This window comes from Stenella coeruleoalba (assembly GCF_951394435.1).
Source record: "Stenella coeruleoalba genome assembly, chromosome: 1".
Lineage (NCBI taxonomy): Eukaryota > Metazoa > Chordata > Mammalia > Artiodactyla > Delphinidae > Stenella > Stenella coeruleoalba.
In genome coordinates, this window is record NC_137169.1 from 24,265,726 (window position 1) to 24,292,332 (window position 26,607).

Consider the following 26,607-nt stretch of genomic DNA (forward strand, 5'->3'; position numbering starts at 1 on the left):
AAGTTCAGCAGCTCAGTAGCTCCACTAGTAAAAAATTTCAAATATTAAAAAAAAATGAGTAAGAGTTTGAAATTACTAGTCATGTGAATTACTTTTAAATTAACATATTAAATATAATCGTATTGTGAGAAACGAATAAACAAACCAAAGTAGCATATACCTTAGTAAAAAGCAATATAGCTAAGAACTGAAATTAGAACAAAGTTTGAATTCAGGTCCCACCACTTCCCTTCTAACCCTCATTTTCCTCATCTATAAATTCATAGGGACAACATCAGCCTCAAAGGGTTGTTGTTTCAGGTATTAAATAAGGTAATTCATGAATGTGCAATTCCTTTTAAAAGATTATTTTAAATATTTTGTCTAATTTTCACATTTTTCCCACTGCCTTTCTCAGACACACCCACCTTCACCTTCACTCCCCCTAAAGCTTCAAATTTGCTGGATAGCTTATGTTTTCCCCCCTGGAAAGACTATGGCTTTAATTATTAAACCCTCTGTCCCATTGACTTTTCTAAAATATCTGTACAGAATCAAGCCACCACCAATTATTACATTTCATCAAATCTGAGACACCATCAATTTATAAGACATACCATCATTTTATGTGTTGCTAAAAAGGAAACACTGGCAATTAAACTATATCATTTAACGCATCCCAATTTCAAAATGAACAAAAGTGGGGAGGTGTGCGCTTTAGAAACAGTGGAACGTGGAATATACCAGGCATTGTGTATATGATCACCCAATTCCTGGTATGCAAAAAGGTAAGAAGAGTGTTCCCCTCTGCTGTGGTACCCACCATATCCAGGAGGAAAAAGAGACGAAAACCAAAAAAGGTTTTCTGAAAGTTGTGCTTTTTTAACTTTTTATTTAGTCAGTGTCTAAAAGCTTGACATCGCAAAGCAGAGCACACAGATTTCTTGTTCAAAGGAAGCTCAAATCTGAAGGGGCTCCAACCTGAGATAAAAGTTTCTGAATTTGATCTGTAATCTTCCAAGAAAATTATAGAGCAGTATTTAATCTAACTTTAATTTTATACAAATCACCTGTGGGTCTTGTCAAAATGCAGACTTTGATTCAATAAAGTCTGGAGTAGAATCTGAGAGTCTGCATTTCTAATAAGCTCCCAGGTGCTGATAATTTTACTGGCCCAAGGACTTTGTGGAGCAAGATTTTATAAGGCCTACAAAGCATTTGCATATATATTACATAGCCATATGAATTAGACTTTGTGCAAATGAGGAAATTAAGGTCCAGTTGAGACTCAAACCCCTGCATTACACTCCACAAAGTTTTTAAACAAAAATCAATTAAAGTGGCACTGGCTGCCTGAAACAAATGCAGTGGAGGCTAGAAAAGCAAGTCATCAATTTTGTGACCTAAGTGAATTGCCATGAGTGTGCAAGCATCCTCTAGGTCAGAAAGCAGCCAGTCTCTACAAATAAGCAGAAAGGTCTTCCCAAGATATTTTTTTCTAAAAGTCTTTCTTCTGCAAATTTAGGGTGGCCTTGACCCTAACTGAAGTTTACAGTGGTCTTCTCATTTACCTAGGAACCATAAACCAGAAAGGTAGAAATGACGATCCACTTTTCTGACTGGCTAGGCTTCAATCTATGTGATGATCAGCTGGTATTTCAAAAGACCAATAGCAGGGTCCTTGGATGGGTAATTTCACCCAGTGGCCTCAAAATATAGTAGTTACATATGATTGTGTAACCACCCAGAACCATGCTTTGTTTTGGTTTGGGGTGTTTGGGGGGATGGGTAAGGGGACCTGTCTTTTTCCACGAATCAGTAAAATAAAGGATATAAAAAGGAAATAAATTAAAAGACTTGACTCTGACTTAACTGGTATTCTGAGTTTTCCCATTATTCTGAAAACTGCTACCCTGAAGTTTCTGATTCATACTCAGAATACTATCAAAACTTTACAGTGGGTGCTGAGAACAAAACATTGCTGTCAGATTCTTTTCAACAGCCTGCAAGTACTCTTATCTCAGAAGCCAAAACAACTAAGCTGAGTCCATTTGTACAGTCAAAATGAACTTACGAAAGGCTCAGGAAAGCTAGACAAAGAGTTAAATACCTTCATTCAAGCTTTAACCGTAAAACAACCTTATTGAAAATGGAAAACCACTGCAAATGAGAAATTACTTTAGTTCTAAACCCCTTTAACTGAGAAGTTAATCAGAGTCTGGCTTATCTGTTGTCAGTATCTGAGAATAGCCCCTTAGTACTTGATTTGAAGTCTACATTCATTATGCCATCAGCGATGATGTTTTTTTAGCTCTCAGGGGATTAAAATGCGGCTTCTCCAGGGCTTATTGGAGGTAATGTTGATACAGCCACCCCAAAAAGAAAAACATCTGAGTGCTCTGATCCATAAACCATCAATTACTACTCTTTAGAACAATTATCTACAAGCAGCAGATATTCTGTCTTCCTTGGCCTCTGAACTCAGCACTCTGAATGACAAACTATATTTTAAAAAAAAAAAAAAAAAAAAGGCCCACCTCTTCCCATAAGATCAGCAGGATACAACCAAAAAGCTCATAAAGCAGTTCATTGATCCTCAGTTCTCCATCCACCAAAAGTTTACACGTGCCAATATGATGGACTGACATCACTAATCAGTCTTCCTGTATCACCATTTAGGTGCAACTCAAGTCAAAATACAGCATAATAGGATACTATTTCATTACCCACGACCTTCCTTCTGAAAAGTTGGAACACAGATTTGGAGAATTTTCATTTATCGTTATGCAAACCTCAGCAGCTCAGTAATGCAGATGCTTTTTAGAGAGTTCAATTTTCTGACCTCTATCCTGAGTTCCTCTATCCTGAGTTCTTCCAACTTCCTCTGGTGACAATACTAAAAATCACCAATCTCTCAAGACAATTAAGGATAGAAGCCACCTTTACAAAATCAAATAAGATACTGAATACAAATGATACAGCCTCGTTACAGATTAATGAAATAATTGTTTAAAAAGACAGAAACAGGAAAAAAAATAATAAGTCAGCCCCAGTGTTTTACCTTTCTCCTAATTCTAATAATTTTTCTTCTTCCTACAAACTTCACAGTAACCCAGGCACATGCCTGGGTGGCTAATGCCCAAGACTTAGAAGCTGCTCACACATTATAGAGAATTCATGGCAAGAGTCATATAGGTTCCAGTTCACCACAGTAATGACTTACCTATGCATGACACTAACTTTTCTCCTACAGTAAATAAATAAAAGTTATAGGCAGAAGTTGGAAGGCAGCACTTCCTCTGAGGAATCTGCACTCTTGAGATGAGGGAAGTGTGAGGTAAGAAAAAGAGGTGAGCTGGGGATAAGCTGAAAGAAGAGAAGAAGTAACACCATCCTTCCCATGAGACAACAGGCAAATGATCATTTTGCCTGATCCCATTCCTCACATCCAAAGGGTAGATCTTGTTCTTCCCAAGTAGCCTCCTGGGAAGGTTCAAATACAAGAAGTCTTTTCCAATCTGATCTACAAGCCACTAAACCTGACCTATGCCGCTGCAGGGTCAAAAGACCCAGAAGTAATCAGGTCAGCTTTGGAACAGCTACAATGCAAGACTCAGACAAAAGCCCCAGTTTAGTCCCTTGATCTTCCTGAAGGTAATTATACAAATGAACGATCCTGTTCTGGCTAAATTCCTCAAACCAAATTTCTAGCTGTGGAGCTGGGAGAAATCCAAACCAGCCTCTTAAATAAGTTCATTTCGCACCCCCCACCTCCCATTTTTTTGGTGGAATCAAAAGCTCCGGCCACGTGTCAAATGTCAACGTCAGCTGAAGCATCCATCATCTTTGACGTGCCTAGAATAAAGCTAACTCCATGGGAATTCTGGTTACCTTGGATGCCACCTGTTATCTTCCCGCCAAGCAAGTCAACAATCATTCATTTCATGTCCACTAACGTATTAAAGAATTGAATTTGACACTTGAGAAAGCTGCACCAAAAATGTACTACTGTGACTCTAGAGAAGTTTCAAGTGGAACTGGGAAAATAGGACCAAGCCTCTGATACCTAGCAACAAATGTCTAACAGTAAAAACACTGACAACAAATGCTATCAAGATAAAAGAATGTAAGATAGTTGTAAAGGCAAAGTTATTATTATGATTTGGGGGAAAGAAGGTCTCTTAAAATGATTGCCAACCAGTAGTATTAGCCCAGAAAGACTTCAGGGAGAAAGTGCTTTGAAAAGGTACAAAACAAGTTGAGTCGGGAGAAAAGGAAGGAAGAAAGATTCAGGGTGCCTTTCATGGCCTTCCTAGCTGTGACTTGGAATATAAAACCAGTCACAGAAAACAAAATGAGGAAGACTCAAACAGAAATACATCTTAAGACTTCTAGATCTAGAAAGTCAATGGTATAAGAAAGAACTAGTTTTGAGAAAGGCTATCAAAGATGCTTGAGGAAGACTGCTTTAAGACTTCAAAAGGGAAGAGGCTGTAGACAGAGAAGCTGCTCTAGCTACAATTTAGCATCAGAGACGTCAATGGTGATGAATCTGAAAAAAACTGAAATACAGAATTAACAGAACTTCGAATTTCCTGATAGCCTGGGTAGGAGAAGCAAAGCTACTCAAAGAGGGCCAAAGATCATTCCATAGTTAAAGCCTAGCTAGCAAAAACAAGAATGACCCAACATATCTGATCCATTTTAAGGATCCTAGGGTATTGGCAAATCACTCTCTCAGATCTATTCCCTACTGACACCTGCCTTCAGCTTTGTATTAATTCCTTCTCTTTTTATTTTTGTTTGTTTGTTTTAAACTAAAAATGGTGTTTTCTGGTAGGCCAATGAACTGCGATCTAGATTTAAGTCCTTACCTCACATTACTATCAATGAGTCCCAAAAAAACATCATTTCTCTATTTTTAAAAAGTTTAGTTTACATCTCCTGCTGTGTTCACTGAAATCTAATTGCAATAAAAGCGTTTTTTAAAACCCTGCACTTAGTGCTGTGAGTATCTAAGGAAACTAAACAGGCATGTTTTGCTTTAGGGGAAAGGGGAAAGAGAAAGAGAGAGAGAGAGAGAGAGATAGGAACAAGTTCCTCAAGCCAACTTACAAATCCTCCTTTTCTTAGACAGGAATCGCCCGGGGATGAGCTCAACACATACTCCACCATGCTAACGCCTAGTCCCCCACTCTCCGACCGTGGGGACAGTACAGAATTGACCTCACTGTTCACATGGAAACTCTGACCAGGTCTTCTCTGCACCATGATTGGCTGGGAAACTGAATGATCTACAAAAAAGATACACAAGCATGATACAGTGCAGCCAGAGGCTCAAACAAATTATGAGTGATGTCTCATGGATAAACCAATGACTGGGAATCAGGAAACCTGCCATGGTCAGTTGAGCCAAAACCTCCTATTGTGTTTTCCCTAAGTATAATATACTACATAAGCTAAGGAAACGGAACACACCCCTCATATATCCAGGATAGCAGAGCAATACAGCAGTTCACATAACTGGTTTATCTAGCTAAGTGGATAAATTAATGTTTACCCCTTTCAAGTAGCAGAATTTCTTTTTAATATATTTTATTGGTAATGTTACTGAAACAAAATGTGATCTTACTACCCTTTTTAAAACAACATAATTTGATCTTTTCTGATGACCACTGTCATCTGAGGTTCCATTCTTATATTGCTATAACACAGCACATCAGCTTTTGAATTTTCTGTCTCCTTCCTCCCTATCAACTGTCATTTCTTTCTGCTGTCGGTATGTCTGCCTCTACAAGTTCTCCCCATCCCTTTCTTCAGGGGTAGTCAGTCAGAAGAGTGTCCATACCCAGTGACGTATTTGGCCCAAACCACATTTATAGATAGATCACCCCATACACAGTACACAGGGGCAAAGGGAGGAGAAAGAAACATGAACTTCAAATGGCAGGCATGGATTTTCTAATTCCAAGTATGCTGACAGCAGTACAGAACAAGAAGTTGTAGCTGAAATTACGGTCATTTCAAATAAGACCATTCCCCTGTGGCTAGCACTTCAGTAAAATATTGAAGACCTGATTTTGTGTTAATTATGTTTTAATAAATTACATCATATAAGCTCCCTCATGGCAATTATACCACAGGACAGGACATTGCTTGACATGCTTGTCACTGATGTAAAATTCACAACTTGCCAATTGCTGAGGAAAGGAGCTCTAAGACAGGCATAAATCACAGTACAGATGCTAGATCTAGATTACCTGATGTTCCCCAGGCACTGTCTCGCCATTGATCACCCAGGAATATTCCTTTTGGTCCATCTTTGCTGGATTCATCTGTTTCCCAAAACTTTTTACCTGGCAAGAGCTGCTGCAAATTAAAAATAATAGATGCTTTTAAAGAATTCATAAAGGATGAAAGTACAGCAGTCAACACTTTCTTTTAGACAAGGGTACTGAAGATGCTCACGTGCCCTGAAGGTCTTTAATCACAGTGTTCTGACTCCACAGATTGTGGTCAGAGCACTACTATATGTTTGGTAAAAGTCACAAAGAGGCCTAATGCAAGGGGGGCTACAGATCAACCCATCACAATAGAGGCTCAGCTTAAATACCTAGAATTATTCACTTAATCTATGCCAAGATTTTTAAGGGGGGGGAGAATTCATACTAGACCTAACAGCTAACTGCTAAGAAGATTCTTACTGAAAAAGAAAGTACCTACAACTACTAAAAGGCTACTTCTGCCTACATGTATACTAAGGGGCCCTACAAAGTTACTCAAGCTGTGGCATGAACTCAGACCCCAGCTATGGAACACTAGAGGCAAAATTCACCTCCTTCATACACAGAGATTCTGTTTAACTAAAATACTTTCAACATCACAAAGAAAAAACTAAAACAAACCAAAAACAAAAAAACTTCCCAACCACAACATTAACCTGTTCCAAGATTTTGGAAAGACAGAGCAGCTATTCCCCCATTACTGGAAGGGAAATAAAAATCTCCTCATCTCAGTTAATCTTAAGAATACTTAGTAATGCCATTAAAGTGACTTCACAAAACATTCCACACCTCATAAAAATGCAGGCATCACTAGCCTTAAATTAGCTTCAACCAAAGAAATGCAAACTACCCTTTCAAGCAAAACACAGTACAGTTTTGCACAAGATCAAAGCATTAGTGACCTGTTACAAAGTAAATTTCCACTAGAATCCCATCATTCTTCCTTCTGGTTATCAGCTTCACTCACTAAAATGTCCCTCTTATTTCTTCTAATTATGTTTTCACTTCAGCTGCTACTAGTCAAACAAGAAACTCAGAAGTCTGAGATAGTACACTGCTTTTGAGCATAAAAGAATGCTTTTGAGAATAAAAGAGCTGAATTTCTCAGAGGAACAGAATAAAAAACCAGAAAGTACAAAACATTTGCTCTCTCCTTGACAATAAAGGTTTACCTTTTCTATTTATAACCCATAACCCAATGATAATGAAGAAACATCTCAACTTTGCCCTCACTAAAACGAATCTCAGCTTTCCAACCTAAATTCTGGGTTTTCGACATCAATTTATTCTAGCTCTATAAAACTATCTGGTAGACACGGGTTACTACCTGGAGCAAAGCAGTTTCCCTTGTACTTTTTTCCCCTACCTTGTTATCTTCTAGTCCAAGAAGGTCATGACAAAAGACACATTTTGGTCTGACACTTAATTGCACAGATGCATTGGTTTACTTGAAGATGAGCAGTTACAGCAGTCAATTCCTAATGTGCCTCTAGGGTTCATTCTCTGAGAGAAGCAAGGACACAGCTGGTCTGTTAACTTGAGGGGGAGGGGGAAGGGGTGGGAGGGAGAGCCCAGACCATAGCTAGGCAGTGGAGTCAGGAAGCCCTGGACTAGACAACTCTGATGTGTCATAGGACAAACTGCAGGACTGCCCTGGGCCTCATCCTCTTTGCATTGATGAAGGAAGTATTTTTCAGGTTGCTGTGATGATTAGAGATGTTGCTGATGCGGGCCTAACACAATGCCCACCACGCAGGAGGTTCTCAATAAATGTATTCAGTGGCATTACACCAAGGCAAAACAGCTGTAAACCACAGATGGGACCCTGAGAATTAATGTGTACTAACGCACAACTCTAGAATTCTTGCCTTTGAACTTATTTTTCTCCTCTTAATCTCAAAAATGCCCTCCTATAAGATTACAAATAGAATTTCTTTCCCTATTGGTTGTACCCTTTCCAACTAACATTCCAATTTTTCTCTTGTATTTTGTAGGGAGTGTAAGCAAACAGGAGTCTGCATCAACTTCTCCTCTGTGTACCAGAAGAAAGAATGTCAGCACAAGGGACTCCTCACTTGCTGGTTAACTTTAGTCTCCATATATTGGAAAGAGAGCAAAGATGATCAAATATATTCATTATGGTGCTCATCCCTCTCAACACAAATTTGGAAATCTTTATTCAAAACTCAAGCTTCTCTAAGCCACCAGCCTCCATGTGCAAATAGAGTCTGTCCACAATTTGTCAAATTGCTTAGTGAAAGCAGCAGCCCTTGAACTCAAAGCTTCAAAAATGACTTCTAAGATCTTGTCATCTTTCCTCATAGCTTGCCAGGTTGTCGCAACATGCAAAGCCAGCAAAAGCAGGTCCATATATAAGCAAGGCTGTTTCCAGGCCAAATTCTCTCATAAGGAAACAATAATACAACAAACATGTAGAAAGGTACTAAAAAGTGGAGACTGTACTTCAAAGTAGTAATAGATGCAACAAATCTCAAAGGAATACAGTCATCCCTCAGTATCCATGCGGGGCTGGTTCCAGGAGCCTCCTTGGATACCAAAATCCTCAGACACTCAAGTCCCTTATATAAAATGACGTAGTACAATGCATACAGTACACACTGAAAAATTCAAGACCCTAGTCACATACCAAGAGGAAATGGTGTCTTCCACTATTAACAGTATGTATAAACATAAATCCTAAATAGATGCTAGGAGCAGCCCCCAAAGTAGTAAAACCCCATATGCTTTGGCAAAGTAACCAAGATCAATTAACTATTATTAATGAAAACAGCAGGGACTGAAAAGGCAAGTCTGTACGAGATAAAGAAAAAGGAAGTGGTAGAAGAAGGTGCTAGCAAGCCAATTCTGGGAGGAATAAAAACAGAACCTATGGTTTGCAAGAGTGCTCTGCAGATGAAGAAAAGTAAACTACTGTATCAAGGTACCTGGGCAAGGACAGAAGCAAACTTAGCAAAGCTCCTCAGCGTCTCTTGACCTTCCACAGCATTTCTCTTTCCTCCAAAACATACCCTTCTCCACTCTTCAGCTGTGTGGCAAGCAGCACCTGAAACAACTCCTAATGTCTGTACCTCTTGGTACTCAGTCCCTTGTGTAATTCCCCCTCTTATCCTATCTGTGGGCTGAACCTACTGACTTGCTCCTAAGGAGTAAGAGAGGGCAAAAGTGAGGGGGTGGCGCTTTCGAGACTGTCTTTAAAATACTGACTTCCATCTTGCCTCTACTCCTCTCTCACCCTCTCACCTTCTCACTTTAACGAAGCTAGCTGCTATACTGTGAGCTGCCCAGTAGAGAGGCCCATATGGCAAGGAACCAAGAGAGGTCACTGGACATCAATTCCTTAGGAACTGAGGCCCTCAGTCTAGCAACCCACAAGAAACTTAATCCTGATATCAACCACGTGAGTAAGCTTGGAAGCAGCCCCTTCCCCAGTTGGACTTTGAGATGACTGCAAACCCAGCTGAAATCCTGACTGCAGCTTGTGAGGGACCCTGAAATAAAGAATCTTGCAAAGTCATGACTGGGTCCCTGACCTACAGAAACTGTGAGGCTTAAACAACATGTTGTCTTAAGCCACTAAATTTTAGGGTAATTTGGAACATAGCAATAGATAACTAATACAGCTGCGAATATACGGAAGCGTTTTCTTTTATTGAAAACATCTTTAAGAGTCTGTTTTCAAGAAGCACTTCTTGTTCCATTTCTAATATCTAAGATCAAAGTGCTTTTTTTGAATTTGGAAAAAATTACATCCATTCCATTTCATGTTTTCCCCTATTTTGTCTTATAGCCCTTCTGTATTAAAAAAAAAAAGATTGGCTTTTTAAATTCGGCAAAATTAAACGGACTTAGACTTGTTAAGCTTACTGAGAATTAGTAGCAATCACATAGTCAAGAGTCATCTAAAATAAAGACATTCGAATCTGATCATATTAAAAGGAGCTATAATCTACTGAATATAAAACAAAGTGATGATGAGTATCCAATTGTTATTTCAAATTCAGATTCAACCCCTCTAAAGGTAATATCATCCACAGCACTGGCTAAAACATCCTGGTTCACCAACCCACATCAGGAGTTGCCAAACCTTCACTTAAGCCACACCTAAATTCAATCATCAAACATTCAAATGCAACTAGTGTATGAAAAGACAGTTACTGCTTACCCCATCAAGAACTTGGAAATATTGTTCTTTGACAGGACAACAAAGAACAGATCACAGAAGAGGTTTACAAAATTCAATTTAAAGAAATATTAGGCAATTAGAGGATTAAAAGATTTCACAATTCTAAAGGAAGATAAGGGAATTAGAAATTGGTCCAACAAAAGAAAAGGAGACCCAGGGAGTCAGATGTAGGCAGTATCAACCAATATGCATGTTTAGGGAGAGGACATATGATGCACAAACAAGTCTGTCCTTATAAAAGCAATTAATGCATCAGGCTAGATAGTAGCTTGGGTACAGCAGCCACTGTACCCAAGCTGTACATCCAAGTAACTTCCCTGGCTCAGACTGCTTACCAAGCAAACTTAAGAGAACTTTGCTTCCTCCTATAGCCAAACATGCTGATCACTGAACACAATTATCCTGTCCACTTGAGAGTTGTTGTTTCTCCTTATAAATTAGTAAATTGCATTTTAGTTTTTATACATTAATCTCTTGTGGTTCTAGTCAGTATAGGTCAGTTCTATAATCCAATCACCTCTAAATTAGTAAATCCCTTTCAAGACCTACAAACTGAGAACCAGGGCTTGGGAGGTCCTACCATCCGACACAGCAATACAACAGACCTTGTACTCTTCCATGTACTGTCCCATTAAATGGGATTCCTAAGTGCCTCTCCAGTAGTATCTGCTCTCCGGTCTTTAGGAGAAAAACACATACACTACTTATCCCAGCTTGAACCACAGGAAAAGACTTAAGGAGAGTAAAGAAATCAGTAAGCTTATTCATGAGGCTTCTGGAGAACAAAGTAGAAATCAAGCACTGGTTTATGAGCAATGTTAGCCGCTTGGGAAACCTCTAAATTGTGTTTGGAAACACCTTTTTTTTTAAATCATCTAACAGAAAAGACAATACACAAAGCCACACTTGCACAATCGACCACCACATTAACCCCTACCAAGAGTCCTTTAAACAGAGGTGGAGACAATAAACTGAAAGGCTGAGAACATCAAAAACCTCTAGGCTTCTTATTTTAAGTAATATAGTGGTAAAACATACACAACTACTCTGAAATCACTTTAAAAAACAAACAACAACAAAAAACTGGTTTCAGGGGGCTTCCCTGGTGGCGCAGTGGTTGAGAGTCCGCCTGCCGATGCAGGAGACACGGGTTTGTGCCCCGGTCCAGGAGGATCCCACATGCCGCGAAGCGGCTGGGCCCGTGAGCCATGGCCGCTGAGCCTGCGCGTCCAGAGCCTGTGCTCCACAACAGGAGAGGCCACAACAGTGAGAGGCCCGCGTACCGCAAAAAAAAAAAAACTGGTTTCAAATCCCAACTCATCTAGGCCTCAGTTTTCTCACCTATAAAATGAACTGTTATGAATATTAAATAATATAGTGGGTAAAGGAGTAGTACAATGCTGGACTCACAGTAATCACTCAAAGAATTAGCTGCTAATATTATTTAATAACAAAATAGTAACCAACAGACTTCACACTACTAATGGCATAGCCAATGAAATGCTGTGTACTCAGCTAGCAGATGTGAGCACAACATCACCCAGCCCACTTCAGTGAAAATCTATAAAATTAGGAGCCCTAACAAAACACTGCAGGAAGAACTATGATTAGAGCTTTGCAAAAACTAAGAGGCAAGCTGATTATTAAAGACTGGATGTGTTTGACCATACCACCGTTAATACTTGCATAGATGGAAACTCCAATAAGCACTCTGTACTCAAGAGGACTGCTTACACACAACACAGGCTGCATAGAGCTATCTCTCAGAGCAGAGATTTGGCTTCTCAAGGAGTACTGTTCACAGGGATGCTACAACCCCGAAGGCATGAACAGGTTTAATCATCTCATGTGGCAATGCAAACTTCCAACACAAGCTTGGTTTCACTGGAATGTAGCCAATGCAGGAGTCAAATACCTGATATTTTAACTAGCTGGTAAGATATAGCCCCACCCCCAATTTTTTAATCTCTTGATAAATATTCTCATTACATTAAAAGAACTTGATATCAACTCAGAGAAAGGACCGCTCAGTACTGATAGAAATAAATAAGTATTATTGGGGGCTTCCCTGGTGGCGCAGCGGTTGAGAATCTGCCTGCTAATGCAGGGAACACGGGTTCGAGCCCTGATCTAGGAGGATCCCATATGCCGCGGAGCAACTAGGCCCATGAGCCACAGCTACTGAGCCTGCGCGTCTGAGAGGTGCGATAGTGAGAGGCCCGCGCACCGCGATGAAGAGTGGCCCCACTTGCCGCAACTAGAGAAAGCCCTCGCACAGAAACGAAGACCCAACACAGCAAAAATAAATTAATTAATTAATAAAAACTCCTACCCCCAACATCTTAAAAAAAAAATAAGTATTATTGGTAAACACTGTCACATGTTCTAGTCAAAGCTCTAACTGTGAAAATTGTGTAATTTTCAGAATTCCCTTCTCAAAATCTTAATGCCCTAGGGAATTTACCTGGCCCTCCATACCACAGAGGGTTGTTGTGAAATCTAGTAAGACAGTTCATAATAAATATTATAAACTACACACAGAAGTTACTACTAAAGTTTTAACAAGAAACGGTTTAAATATAAAATAAATTGATATCCTTTACAAGGCTTTAAAAGAAAGGTACAAATATCCATTCACTGTTATGACAATTCTTTTGGAAAGGGTTCTGAAAAAATATACATTAAGAGTCATGTTCACCTCCTACACTGTTGGTGGGAATGTAAATTGGTGCAGCCACTATGGAAAACAGTATGGAAGTTAAAAACTAAAAACAAAGTTGGCATATGACCCAGCAATCCCACTCCTGGGCATATATCCAAACAAAACTACAATTAAAATACAATACAAATGAACATATCTATGAAACAGAAACAGACTCACAGATATAGAGAATGGACTTGTGGCTACCAAGGGGGGAAGCGAGTGTGGGGGAGTGAAGGGTTGGGAGTTTGGGGTTAGCAGATGCAAACTATTACATATAGGATGCATAAACAACAAGGTCCTACTGTATAGCACTGGGAACTATATTCAATATCCTATGATAAACCATAATGGAAAAGAATATGAAGAATACATATATGTACAACTGAATCACTTTGCGGTACAGCAGAAATTAACACAACATTGTAAATCAACCATACTTCAATAAAAATTTTAAAAATAATAATAATAAATTAAAAAGCTGGGAAAAAAGCCATGTTCATTCCTGAGAATTTATCTCAACATTAAAGAATTCAAAAGGAAAAAAAAGCTTCACATTCAAAATATAAGAGCAAAAAAGTTGGGAGCAAACTAAATGTTCAATAAGGTACAACTATATGCAACAATACAAGCTCACCCAAAACAGCTATCAGGACTATATGTAATATTTATAAAATAACATTAAATTTTAAAAGCAAAATACAAAATTGTACACGAAAAGACTGCTTATCCTCATGCACCCTTCCCTTTTGGTTCAAGATTGGAAAGAAAAATAAAAACTGAAATAGGTGCTCGTTGATGTGGGATTATGGATGACCTGTTACAAAATACACTTTTAGTATGATTTAGAACTGATTTTTAATAAATAAAAATTGAGATTATGGTGGTACAGAATTCACTACAAATAAGGCATTTTCTCTTAAGCAGATACATTTCACTTCAACATAATTTCAAAGTGACAAAAGTTAGTGGGAATTTTGAGAGAGCTCACACCACATGGTTCAGATATGAGTTGGCCAAAAAAATTTGTTCGGGTTTTTCCGTAAGATGTTACAGAAAAACCCGAGTGAACTTTTTGGCCAACACAGTATTTTTAAGCAAGCAGATAATAATTTCCAACCACTTTGAAAACTGTAGCTTAAATAAGGGATGGTGAAAATCTTCAATGGCTTAATCACAAGCCAATCATTTTTTAATTAAAAATACCTAAGTATATTTAAAAAATAAAGAAAGAAAGAAGATGGTGTTTTCATTTTTCCCTTCTCTTCCAGAAAGTTTAAGGAACATGACCCTCTAAATTCTCATTTCCCATTTATATAACTACTAATTAAGTATCCTGCATTTTTTTTTTTTTTTTTGCGGTACGCGGGGCCTCTCACTGTCGTGGCCTCTCCCGTTGCGGAGCACAGGCTCCGGACGCGCAGGCTCAGCGGCCATGGCTCACGGGCCTAGCCGCTCCACGGCATGTGGGATCTTCCCGGACTGGGGCACAAACCCGTGTCCCCTGCATCGGCAGGCAGACTCTCAACCAGTGCGCCACCAGGGAAGTCCTCCTGCATTTTTTTTAATCAGTTACTCAATACTTACACGTAAAGATTATTTTTAAATGTTTAAACATTTTTGTTCTGTTTCATTTTATTCAAATCGTCAAAAAACTGTCTAAGAATCAAAATTTGCTATAATTTATTTCACATTTCACTACTAGGCAGCATCACAATCTGGCATCTAGTAATTACTGCTTAAAATTTTCAGTCTATGTGGCAAGATGATTACTAGTAAAAACAAATTTCCATATTAATTGTCTCTCAACTAAATCTCTTTTTGTTGAAATCTAATATACTCCTTTTAAGAAAGAAAAGTTTAATTTTTTGCATAATTATAACTGCAGTATATAAAATTAAGAGATTTTTAAAAAATATTTTCCAGGGTTATTAAGCACTTTTCATAATAAACACTGTTAATAGTTGTATCTAATGTCCTTTAATAACATTTCCACCACTAAGGATGAAGTTACACAAATCACTTAGGCCTGGCCAATATGAGGTAATTTGATCTTCTCTCTCATATCTGAAAAACCAATATTGTTTTTCTGACCATTGAAAAAATAAAATTTTAGCATCTGAAGTATTTGAACTTACCCTGAAATGCACAACCTGCATGAGCCACTACTGGAAGTAACAAAAGCAGTAAAAAACAAAGTTCTCTGCCCTGAAAGAAAAGATTAAAAAGAAAAACCAGGACTTCCCTGATGGCGCAGTGGTTAAGAATCCACCTGCCAATGCAGAGGACACAGGTTCAAGCGCTGGTCCAGGAAGATGCCACATGCTGCGGAGCAACTAAGCCCGTGCTCCACAACTACTGAGCCTGCGCTCTAGAGCTCACGAGCCACAACTACTGAAGCCCGCGAGCCTAGAGCCATGCTCCACAACAAGAGAAGCCAACGCAATGAGAAGCCTGTGCACCACAAGGAAGAGTAGCCCCCGCTCTCCACAACTAGAGAAAGCCCGTGTGTAGCAACGAAGACCCAACATAGCCAAAAATAAATAAACAAACAGGCCAAGAATTAAAATTTTTTTTTAAAAAAGAAAAACCTACCAGGAATCAAACTGGAAGAGTATCTGGCACAGGATGGTCAAGGAACACCTTAAAGGATGGGGGACTTCAGAGCGAGAAGACAGCGGAAAGGACTTTCCACAAAGAGCAAAGGTAGAAATAAAAGCAAGTGGGGCAGGTGCCCACCAATAAAAAAGGAATCCCGCCACCAACTAGAGGTGCAGTAAGGAGAGGGTGAAAAAACAAAACTAGTCCAGCTGCCAGTGAGGCTTTATGGAGCACTGAGGAGCTGGGCTCTAATAATGCTCCAGGCAGTAACAGGGAGTAAAATCATAAAAATTCATTTTAAAAGATTAATTTGAGGGACTTCCCTGGCAGTCCAGTGGTTAAGACTCCGCACTTCCAATGCAGGGGGCACGGATTCAATCCCTGGTTGGGGAACTAAGATCCCACTTGCCACGAGACGTGGCCAAAAAAGAAAGATGAATTTCACATTCCTTTATAAAAAGGAGTGAGGGAAAGCAAATGGATGCTGGGAGGCTAAGCAAAGAGGTCACTGCAGTAACCTAGGCATAAAATGGTAAAAGAAGGGACCTGTGGAAATGGGAGCTGGAAAGGTATAAACTGCTGCTTAGATGTCTCTCTCAACTTTCAAGGCATTTTTTTTAAAGTTATTTAATTTCAAAAGGGAAGATTCATAGCCCATTATGGTGATCAAGAATGAAGTCACTAAGTATACATAAGCCAGTCTACCACTGAAGTTATTTTAATCAGGAATCTATTCCACAGAGTCAGCTGAGTCCAAAGCCTAGATGAAAACAGGATCCAAGTATGTAAGAATATGGTGCTGCAAGTTTAAGTCTACAACTCCAGTGGGTAAAGTTTTAAGGTTGTCCTGAGGATCCACTGTGAGTTGCTGGGGAACAGTAAGAGCAAAAAGAGCAATCAAGTAGAGATAAGAAGAATCTGGTAGCTCTTAAATTTTAGGACCACCACAAATTAGACTGAATTGCAAACAGTTCTCTAATTGATGACTACTGTTAAACTTAAAAATGCACTCTGGGGAATTCCCTGGCGGTCCAATGGTTAAGACTCCATGCTTCCACTGCAGGGGGGCACGGGTTCGATCCCTGGTTGGGGAACTAAGATCCCGAGTGCTGCGAGGTGTGGCCAAAGAAAAGAAAACAAAACAAACAAACAAACAAAAAAACCAAAAACGCACTGTCTTCAAAGGAGCACAGGGGTTTCCCAGTGTTCTTTACCACACAAAAAACACAATCACTGTTAACAACTTCATCCTTGAAACTAAACACACAGAAAACGTTGGTTGTTCTTTCAGAAAGCATGCCCTTCAAAAATAAAAAATTCAGAGATACTGTTAGCACCTCAAGCTCCATGAATATTTTGTGGTAAATTAACCTGGGGCAAGCGCCACACTAATCCCTTCTCCACTGCACATCCCTTCCTGAAGCCACTAAAAGTAAAGTTTTCCTTATACCTTCCCGCTTCAAGTTATTAGAATAGAGCCAAAAGAAGTTTCTTTTCTCTGATATCTTCATAAAACTTCATGAACAGTAAACTATGTTCAGAAAATGAAGATATTCCCCAGGTGAACTAGGCTTTTCTGCACGATATAGAAAAGGCATGTAAGGAAACAGAAGACAATGTCATCCCAGCCACCTTTAAGTTCCCTATAAATAATGTCATTTGTTTTTATCGAAGTATAAATTACATGGTTTGATCTATAACATAACCATATTAAAGTTATACTAGGTCTAGACTTTAAATAATTATATAAATGATTCCTTGCAATAGTACCTGAGAGCTCAGTGTGTAAAAGATAAGCCTCCAGAACACTTAGGAAATCTGTAAAGTTCATGAATAAAACCATGAAAACATCTAGATTGCTTCATGATCTACCCCCTTCATATTCCCAAAGCAGGAAGCAAACAGCTCAATTAAGAGAGGATAAAGAGTCCTTTGCCTCAAGATGGGACCAAACACTCAAACCCACCCACACATCCAGTCAGCCTCAGGGTATTTTTAATTATTAAATTGACGAGAAGTGTCTTAGTATGCCAGATATGGACAGGTTCCCTCTTTCATGTGTTCCAGGAGTGGAAAATTTCACAGATGTGCATGTATATCACAGACGTGCATGTATACAAGGAAGACCAACACAGAAAATAAACTATTTCTTCTACACATTTTGCTATAATGAGGACCACAGAATGCATAATTAATTAAGAGACAATGAATTAATTTTGGTGTTCTGGTTCCTCATCAGCAAAACGAAAGTAAACAAGAAAGAATTACACACAACATAGTTTAATACAAGCTTGAACAAGAAATATAATAACAGCAATTCCAATTTTCTAAACACCATTATGTCTGGTTGTATATATATAATGAGAATATTTCCATGCCCCAGCAGATGGCCCAGAGGAAGTGTCCTATGATTACAACTACATTAAATAAAAGATCCTTTATAATAAATGCCTTTATATAAGATTCAACTTGGATAACAGCATTGCTGACATGCTATTCATCCTATGTACTCTTCATAAAATAATTACTGAATAATTCAAAAATGTAAAGATTTGCAGAGAAGACTGAATAAATGCTTTTCAGTTTTGTCCGCTCCCCATCCTCCCCTTCACACCCCCACATCCCTGAGGGTGGAAAAGTAATAGGGATAGAGAATACAGGCAATATTAACTGAATTGAACTGAGGTCCCTTGGGGGGAACTTCTGATGTAAAAGAGAAAATAAAGAGGGATCCATACTTAGAAAAAAATATTTACTGGTACACGATTTATTCAACACAATATATTAGGCAGCCACTGTTTACAAAGTACATATTAGCTGAAGCCCCTGCCCTCAGAAAACTTATGTGCAAGGAAATAGAAAACATTTACACAAATCACTATATATAAAATAAATTAGGGCCATAAGAATTATATAAATAAATAATGTGCTACTGAATTCCCCTCTGTAGCTTCTGGTTGGTGAGAGCAAGAAAGCTTTCATAGATGAGCTGATAACTGAAGCTGGACTTTTGCGTACTGGGTAGGCTCTGGACATGCAGAAATGAACAGTAGAAAAGCTCAGGATCTGAGTGATAGAGATCTGGGTTTTAACAGCTGGCTCATGATCATGTTAACCTCTATAATCCTGTTTGCCCAGTATATAAAGGACATCCTAATATTGCAGGACCACTGTGAAGACAATAATGTATATGTGATTAGTACAGTACCTGGAAAATCATATATGTTCAATAGACTGCAGCTATTATTATTTCTGAGCCTAATGAAATAGAACTTGATGTCAATCCACATCTTGACAGTTACAATATTAGGTGGAGTCACTTGACCTTAGAACTCACTTCCCTCATGTAAAAATAGTCGTGTCTCTCAAAAATCTGTTGGGAGATTCACATAGGTAATGAAATCAATGCCAAAGTGTTTTGAAAAGTGTTAATGTATTACTGTAGTTAAGTAGCTTACTTTCAAATAAAGCATACTGATGTGGATAAAAAGAATAAAAACATTTTAGACAAAGGAGGATAAAAGGGAAGAAATTTAATGAAGACAGATTAAGCAGCATGTGGATCAGCTATTTCCTGATGCAGAGAAGCATGTTTTACTGCATTCAAGCATTCCAAGATAGCTTAACGTATACAGGGTTAAGTCCACCCATTCTTCCCAGTGTAGGACAGAAGGCAGATATTGGAATGCATGGGGTTCGACACAGGTCTCAAAGTGACAGGACAGAACTGGGCACCAGGTTCTAAATGTCAGATGCACCCATGTTCTCAGGGTTAGAAGATACCTTCTTATCATCTTCTTCAAAACGCCCAATCCTAATCCCAAAACTATTATGAGATCCCAGGAACTTCCTAAACAAGACTCATAAAAAGGTCACTTCACCTCTAACATGGTCATTAACCTAATAAAGGAAAGTTATTAACTTTCTCCATAACACTTGGCCTGGCTAGCTATGTCTTCTCTAAAGGAACCATTTCATTTTAATAACAAGATGTCAAAAATGCCCAACAACCAAATGGTATTAATACAAAGTTAATGGAACTAGGCAGCTTTTACCATTCCTATGCATACTCAAAAGCTGCATTTTGGGGGGAAAAGGATGTGTTACACTGCTTGGCCAGATATTTTTATAATGCACCACAGGCTCTATTTATTTTTCATCCTTTCTGCAAGAAAGGCTGCATGATCTTGCTAGCAGACAACACATCTCCTTTCCAAAATTCAACCCAGTTTAGAGTCAACTGAGTTACTCTTATGGGACCCTAACTGCAAGGAATTTACAGTGTGAGGTTAGCCCCTCTAGGGCTGTGGATCATAAAAGTACTTTTAGGGCTTCCTTGGTGGCACAGTGGTTGAGAGTCCACCTGCCGATGCAGGGAACACAGGTTCGTGCCCCGGTCCGGGAGGATCCCACATGCCGCAGAGCAGCTGGGCCCGTGAGCCATGGCCACTGAGCCTGCGCTCCGCAACGGGAGAGGCCACAACAGTGAGAGGCCCACGTACCGCAAAAATAAAAAAAAAGTACTTTTAGCTACCCAAAAGCCTCCAATTCTGTGAGCCATCATGCCATGATGGAAAGATGTGGACTTGGTATCCACATTAGGCTCCTACTTGTCCCGATTTCACAATTACCACCCTATGAGCCCTGATGGACAGACACTTCAATGTCTTATGTAGCTGCACAGTGAATGAGTCACTTAGAGAATCCAATGAAAACTTACAGAACCTCTACATCACACTCTAAAAAAACACATCTTTTAGATACCCTCTGGCATATCCTAGAAAAAGGAGAACTAGTCCTATTTTCTATCTTTTTAAAGCTAGAAATAAGGGCAAACTCCAAGAATCTTAGACTTAAAAGGGTCCTGGAAAACTATCTAGTCCAACATGTGTGTCTTATGGATGAAAAAAAGCAAAGTCCAAAGAAGATGAATGCCTGAGGAAAGGCCAAAAGCGGTGGCATCAGGGTTCTCATCAAGTGAGCTCTTCACCCCATCAAGTTATACCTTTCTTTGGGTTAAGAGCTCTCCAAATCATTGTCGAATTCCTTCCTCTACAAGCCATTCTGCTCTCACACTTACAGGCAGAAATCCTATGTAATGTCTAATGAGAACCTGCAGCTATGTTTTAAATACATCTCACCTTACTCTACTTCCAGGAACGTGGTAGGATTCATTATCACTCTACATACAGATGCACCTTCCAGATTTCATTCCTCAGGTTTACAAACGTGTTTGTAAAAAAGCATAGAAAGCTTTTCTATGCTTCAGTTTTCTAAAACAAAGATGAAGGGCCACATACCTAAATACATTCCATTTATTCCAGAAATAATCACTGTTATTTTAATGTCCCTGAACGCTGTCAGGTTTACTACATGTAAAACATTAAGGACTCTTAAAAAAAGTTCCTTGGTTTTTAAAAGTGAGAAAACCAATTATTCAGAATAAGGTGGCTTTTCTGTCAAAGACTCTCAAAGTACTTTCAAACGAGAACCACTATCCTCTTTGCAAATGCTTTTTCAGGACGTAAAATAAATAAGTCATGCAAGACCATAAACCAACCAAGGCAGAAACAGAACCCAGAAACATCAGGTCAATGAGCCTTCCTCAGTACTACAAAGACACACTCTTGAATACTCAACTAACAGAAATAATCTGTGCCTTTAAACTTTTCAGGACTGGACTTAAAGTTGAATGAAAGGGGCTGCTAGCAAGGAGAGTGAATGAAATATTTGAAAATAATTTGTAGCCCTAAGCCTAAGACATTTTCCTATCTTCCTTTTTATGTTGACTTTTTAGAATAGGAGGTAAGTAAAGCACTTGTAGAGTGTCCTTCAGCTAAGAACAGCTAGCTGTACTTCAGACAACCAGCAAGGTTTGAAGGCAAAGTTTTAAGTAGTCACCTCTGAGCAAGATTTCTAAGAAACACTATCTAGCAAAGTGACTCCAGGAGTCTAGCACTGGCTTTGATAAGGAAAAAAAAAAGTTGCAAGAGCCAGGCAGCACTAACTTTACTAGAAATCAATTACTTTGAATCGAGGCAATTCTCTTTGAACTCTAAAGATTCACAAACTCTTGAACATAGGTATCATCTGCCCTAATGGGGACTCTCACACAAGCACACAGACACACACAAATACAAATAAAATAACTGCAGCAAAAAAATACTGTGCCTGGCTTTATAAATCCATGCAATTTACTTGCAATTTTAGTTTTTATATGGGTAAACACTACATTTACACACATCCCCTCCCAGAGATGCTTTATTGTTTAAAGGGAAGTAAATTTAATGACGTTAAACTAATTAGAAACTATGCTTTTTTATTTTATTATAAAAGCTAGCTTTCTTCATCTCTCTTTTGTGCCCATCTCCCTTTTATCTCTGCAAAAAACATTCCCCCAACCTATACCTATGTGAATCCTAACTAAACTAGAGGACGTTTCCCAAGTCCTATACCTCCATCCAAGTAATCACAAACTACTCCTGCCAATACTGATCACTCTCTTCTCAAAACAGGAACCATACAAAGAAACGCAGTGAACTCTTTCTGTTGTCATGTGTATTCACTCCTTCCTCAACTAGCTAAAGAAAGAGTTCCTTGAATACAAAAACCTCACTCCATACTTAACTTAGTTGTCCCCTTTGTGCCTGGACACTGGGTTATGCTTTCAAAAAATAACTTCAGTTAAGTGTATTTTGGAAGGGAAGTGTATTAAGCGTTTTTTAAAATCCTTCCCCAAATATCAACTGTTATAAAGCTTACTAAAATGAGATTTTTACCATCAATTATTTTATAAGTATTGGTTTCATTTACTCTAAGGGCACGTGCTTTGGAGAGGTAGCCAGGTCAGAGTCCCAGCTCCATCACTTTCTAGATGTGTGACCCTGAGCAAAATTTTTCCTTATCTGGGTAACAGAACCATCCTGAGAGAGTTACTGATGAGATAATGCATACAAACCTCTTAGCATCTGCCTAATAGATGGTCAACAAATGGTAGCTATTATTATTACTTTGTTAATAATAAGGAAAGAAGAGTGACACTGCATTACTGTTGGAATGTACTTTGTTTAGTTATTTACATATGCCAACACCTAGCTCTGACGAATTACATACAAACATCAAAAAATGACATCTCTAACAAAAATAAGGAGGTGCGGTCTGGAGACCTTGTGGGGAAGGGATATTTTTGGAAGAAGAAAATGATTTTTTAAATATTTTTGTTGTTAATTTAAATAAAATTCACTTTCTGTTCACTCTTCTTCAATTAAGTCTTTAAAGATTATGAAGTGTTACAAAACAGTAACAGGGCATTATTTTTATACTGTGTAACTAATTTTAAAAAACTGGGCTTAGAGTGGACCAGGTTAGAACCACAGGAGTGCGGAAGCAGATGAATGCAGTTTCCCCATCTATAATTAATATGACACATCTGTTAACGTTCTGTTCAAACTGTGCTCCAGAAATTTAGTAAGAAAATCACTTACTCAATAACCAGATAGGGTTTATTGATGTGCACTGTTTCATTAATATTAGGCAGGCACAGGAAACATAAGAACACCTACCAATCTGTTCTTCAAGGTCTAGAGGAAACACAAAAACAGGCCAAAACCCCATGAACCCAAGATAATAGGACACTCGACTCTGACCACAAGATGATTCAGAAAAGTTGGAAACAAAATCTTATAACCAAGGAAGCAAGAATCTTAGGATCAAAACACAAAGACTTTAACTAATGCCCAGCCACAATGGTAGTAAATGAATATTTGTTATAAATCAGGAAATTATCTTAATTTTGAGTCCTTGGAACCTAGAACAGTGCCTGGATCAAAGAATATTGGCTAAATCAAAGCACAAATGTATTTAATGAATAGTATAAAAGAGAATCCAGAATACAGCTATTCTCCCTCCTTTAAAACATTAAAATAGATATGGGGGCTTTTAAATATTAGATATACAAAATATAAAACAGAAGAAAAAACCTAAGGCTACTTCTCCAGAACAAAAAAAATCACAAGCAAATGCCCCCAGTTTGTGAACCTGTGACATCTTCAGCCATTAATTCAACCTGTATGTTCTACCTATCACCAATACACTCTTATTGTCAACATCTAGAAGCACCAGAAACCTGCTATACTTGATTTATATTCCTCTTTCTTTTAGAATTATGGCAATCTTCACTATCAATATAATGGATGGTAAATTTTGTTTCTGCAAATTTTAAACATTACAAACAAACCAAAATTCTTATTTCTAAATTCTATCTACATAAGGGATGACTGGCTCAGGCCTCAACCTTCTGGAATTATTTCATCAGAAATCTAACAATTCCCTCTTCACAATGGAAGTCTAAACAACTTCCTCAAAAATAACACTGCTCTAAAAATAGGTTATCAACATATTCTGACTAGCATCCAATCTAAAACTCCCTTCCACTGCAAAAGAACCTAACAACTGGAAAATGAGCCAAAGGTTAAGGACATTTTATGCATATAAAACTATTTTGTAAAATTTTAACACCTCAATTTACAACTGACTGGTTAAGATAATATTAATTTGTGCTCACATTTTGGTTTTGTTTTATTTTTAAGACATTAGGCTAAAGTTAACATTCTTCTTATAATGAGATTGTTTTGGCAAAATTCTGCAATATCCCACTCCTATCATGAGGATGGCAACAAGGAAAAGCAAGCACATACTTCTGGAGACTAGATTCGGACACATTTGATGAAAGACAGCTCCAACCTTCTCTTAAAAACAGGCCCACTTTTCTGGCACACCAATTCACTTACCTCTCCCATCGCTCTTCCCTCCAGAGCAAGTGCTTGAAAATCGTGATTCAGCTCATCCATAGAACGTACCTATTGTTTAGAATAGAGGAGGGAATAATTCCAAGTTAGCATCTTGAATTTTACATACACATTAACACAACTGAAAAGCTTTTCTATGTTTACTTTCAGATATTGACAAGACAATAACAATAATCAAGTGACTGAGATTAAACATTCACTTACCTTTAACCATCAGCGTTCAGCAATGACCCCTGCTTTCTCCCCTCCCATTCCCTTTTGTTTTCAAACATGAAAAACACATAATGCAGAAAAAGAAAAAGCAAATTCCATCACACAAGAATTACAGTAGGGACTTCCCTGGTGATCCAGAGGTTAAGAATCCACCTTCCAATGCAGGGGATGCGGGTTCGATCCCTGGTTGGGGAACTAAGATCCCACATGCCATGGGGGCAACTAAGCCTGCGTGCTCTAGAGCCCACACGCCACAACTAGAGAGCCCACATGCTGCCACTACTGAGCCCGCGTGCTGCAACTAAGACCCAACGCAGCCAAATAAATAAATAGATAAATAAATAAGGAAGCAGAGTCTTTAAAAAAGAGAGGGAGAGAATTACTGTAGCTGTATTTCATACATTTTGACTTAATAAGTAAAGATCAACATGTTGAAAAGCAATAATGTATGTAGATGATTATGTGACCTAAACCTTGCTACTGACTCAAAGACCACAGTCCTTATGAAAACTGACTCAGACCACAGTCCTTGTGAAAACAGTTAAGTACAAATTAGGGGATTCATTTGATCCAAGCCAGTATTTCTTTGATAAACCTCAGGTTGAAAGGCGCTACAAACTATATAATGGAGTGCCCCCAACATTTCTCCATATTGGAATATCTCTGGGGGCTCCTAGTATCTGAAAACCAGAAGAAATAAAAAATAGCACATATCACAATGATCTCTTCAAACTTCACTTATCATTAAATGTACTACCCACATCATAACAATCTTTCTAGACTTCAATTAACTCATCTCCAAGGTCATTACTACAAGGTAATATTTAAGAGCAAGAATGAAGTGTGGAATAGATTACGCAAAACAGTCATAATTCAAAAACCCTTTACTGTCCAACAGTCTACTGGTCCTCTCAGTTATGAGCAACAAGTCACCTTTGCTGCCTGAGGCTAGAGTAATGTCCCTTGTTTATTAAAGAGGAAGGTTATTCTTTTTCTTTTTTTAACACCTTTATTAGAGTATAATGGCCTTACAATGGTGTGTTAGTTTCTGCTTTGTAACAAAGTGAATCAGCTATACATATACATATACATATATCCCCATATCTACTCCCTCTTGCATCTCCCTCCCACACTCCCTATCCCACCCCTCTAGGTGGTCACAAAGCACAGAGCTGATCTCCCTGTGCTACACGACTGCTTCCCACTAGCTATCTATTTTACATTTGGTAGTGTATATATGTCCACGCTACTCTCTCACTTCGTCCCAGCTTACCCTTCCCCCTCCCCATGTCCTCAAGTCCATTCTCTACATCTGTGTCTTTATTCCTGTCCTGCCCTAGGTTCTTAAGAACCATTTTTTTTTCTTTAGATTCCATATATATGCGTTAGCATGCGGTATTTGTTTTTCTTTCTGACTTACTTCACTCTGTATGACAGACTCTAGGTCCATCCACATCACTACAAATAACTCAATTTCATTTCTTTTTATGGCTGAGTAATATAAAGAGGAAAGCTATTCTGCCTACCTGAGAAAGACTGCTGATTGTCTGAAGTAGGACTTTCTCAAACCCCCTCATCCAATCATCACTACCTCCAAATGTATGTGAACAATTTCTAGCAGTGGATAAATGCAAAGAGAGTCAAACTAGGGACAGGCAGGGAGAGGGTAGAGTATGGAGCACGAACCTGAATACAGCTGGGGGAACCAATTTAAGGATTTTATTAACATGCTGACTGAATACCACCCCAATAATCTTAATTTGACTGAACTGTCACCACATAAAAATACAGTCGCATTGTTTTATTTTTTTTTAATTT

At 38.6% G+C, this 26,607-nt stretch overlaps 1 protein-coding gene across 16 annotated transcripts in view; it reads right to left on the reverse strand.

The window, feature by feature from the left end:
- PUM1 (pumilio RNA binding family member 1) overlaps positions 1–26,607 on the reverse strand; it is a 127,737-nt gene that overhangs the window by 67,036 nt on the left and 34,094 nt on the right. For 9 of the 16 annotated variants that reach the window (XM_079943333.1, XM_079943332.1, XM_079943336.1 and 6 more), the window contains 3 exons: positions 24,559–24,627; positions 6,240–6,348; positions 5,095–5,273 (listed from right to left, as the gene is read on the reverse strand). In XM_079943333.1, the coding sequence (XP_079799459.1) occupies positions 5,095–5,273; positions 6,240–6,348; positions 24,559–24,627 (357 nt within the window). The remainder of the gene's footprint in view (positions 1–5,094; positions 5,274–6,239; positions 6,349–24,558; positions 24,628–26,607) is intronic. The other 7 variants (XM_079943328.1, XM_079943327.1, XM_079943324.1 and 4 more) reach the window with 2 other exon arrangements.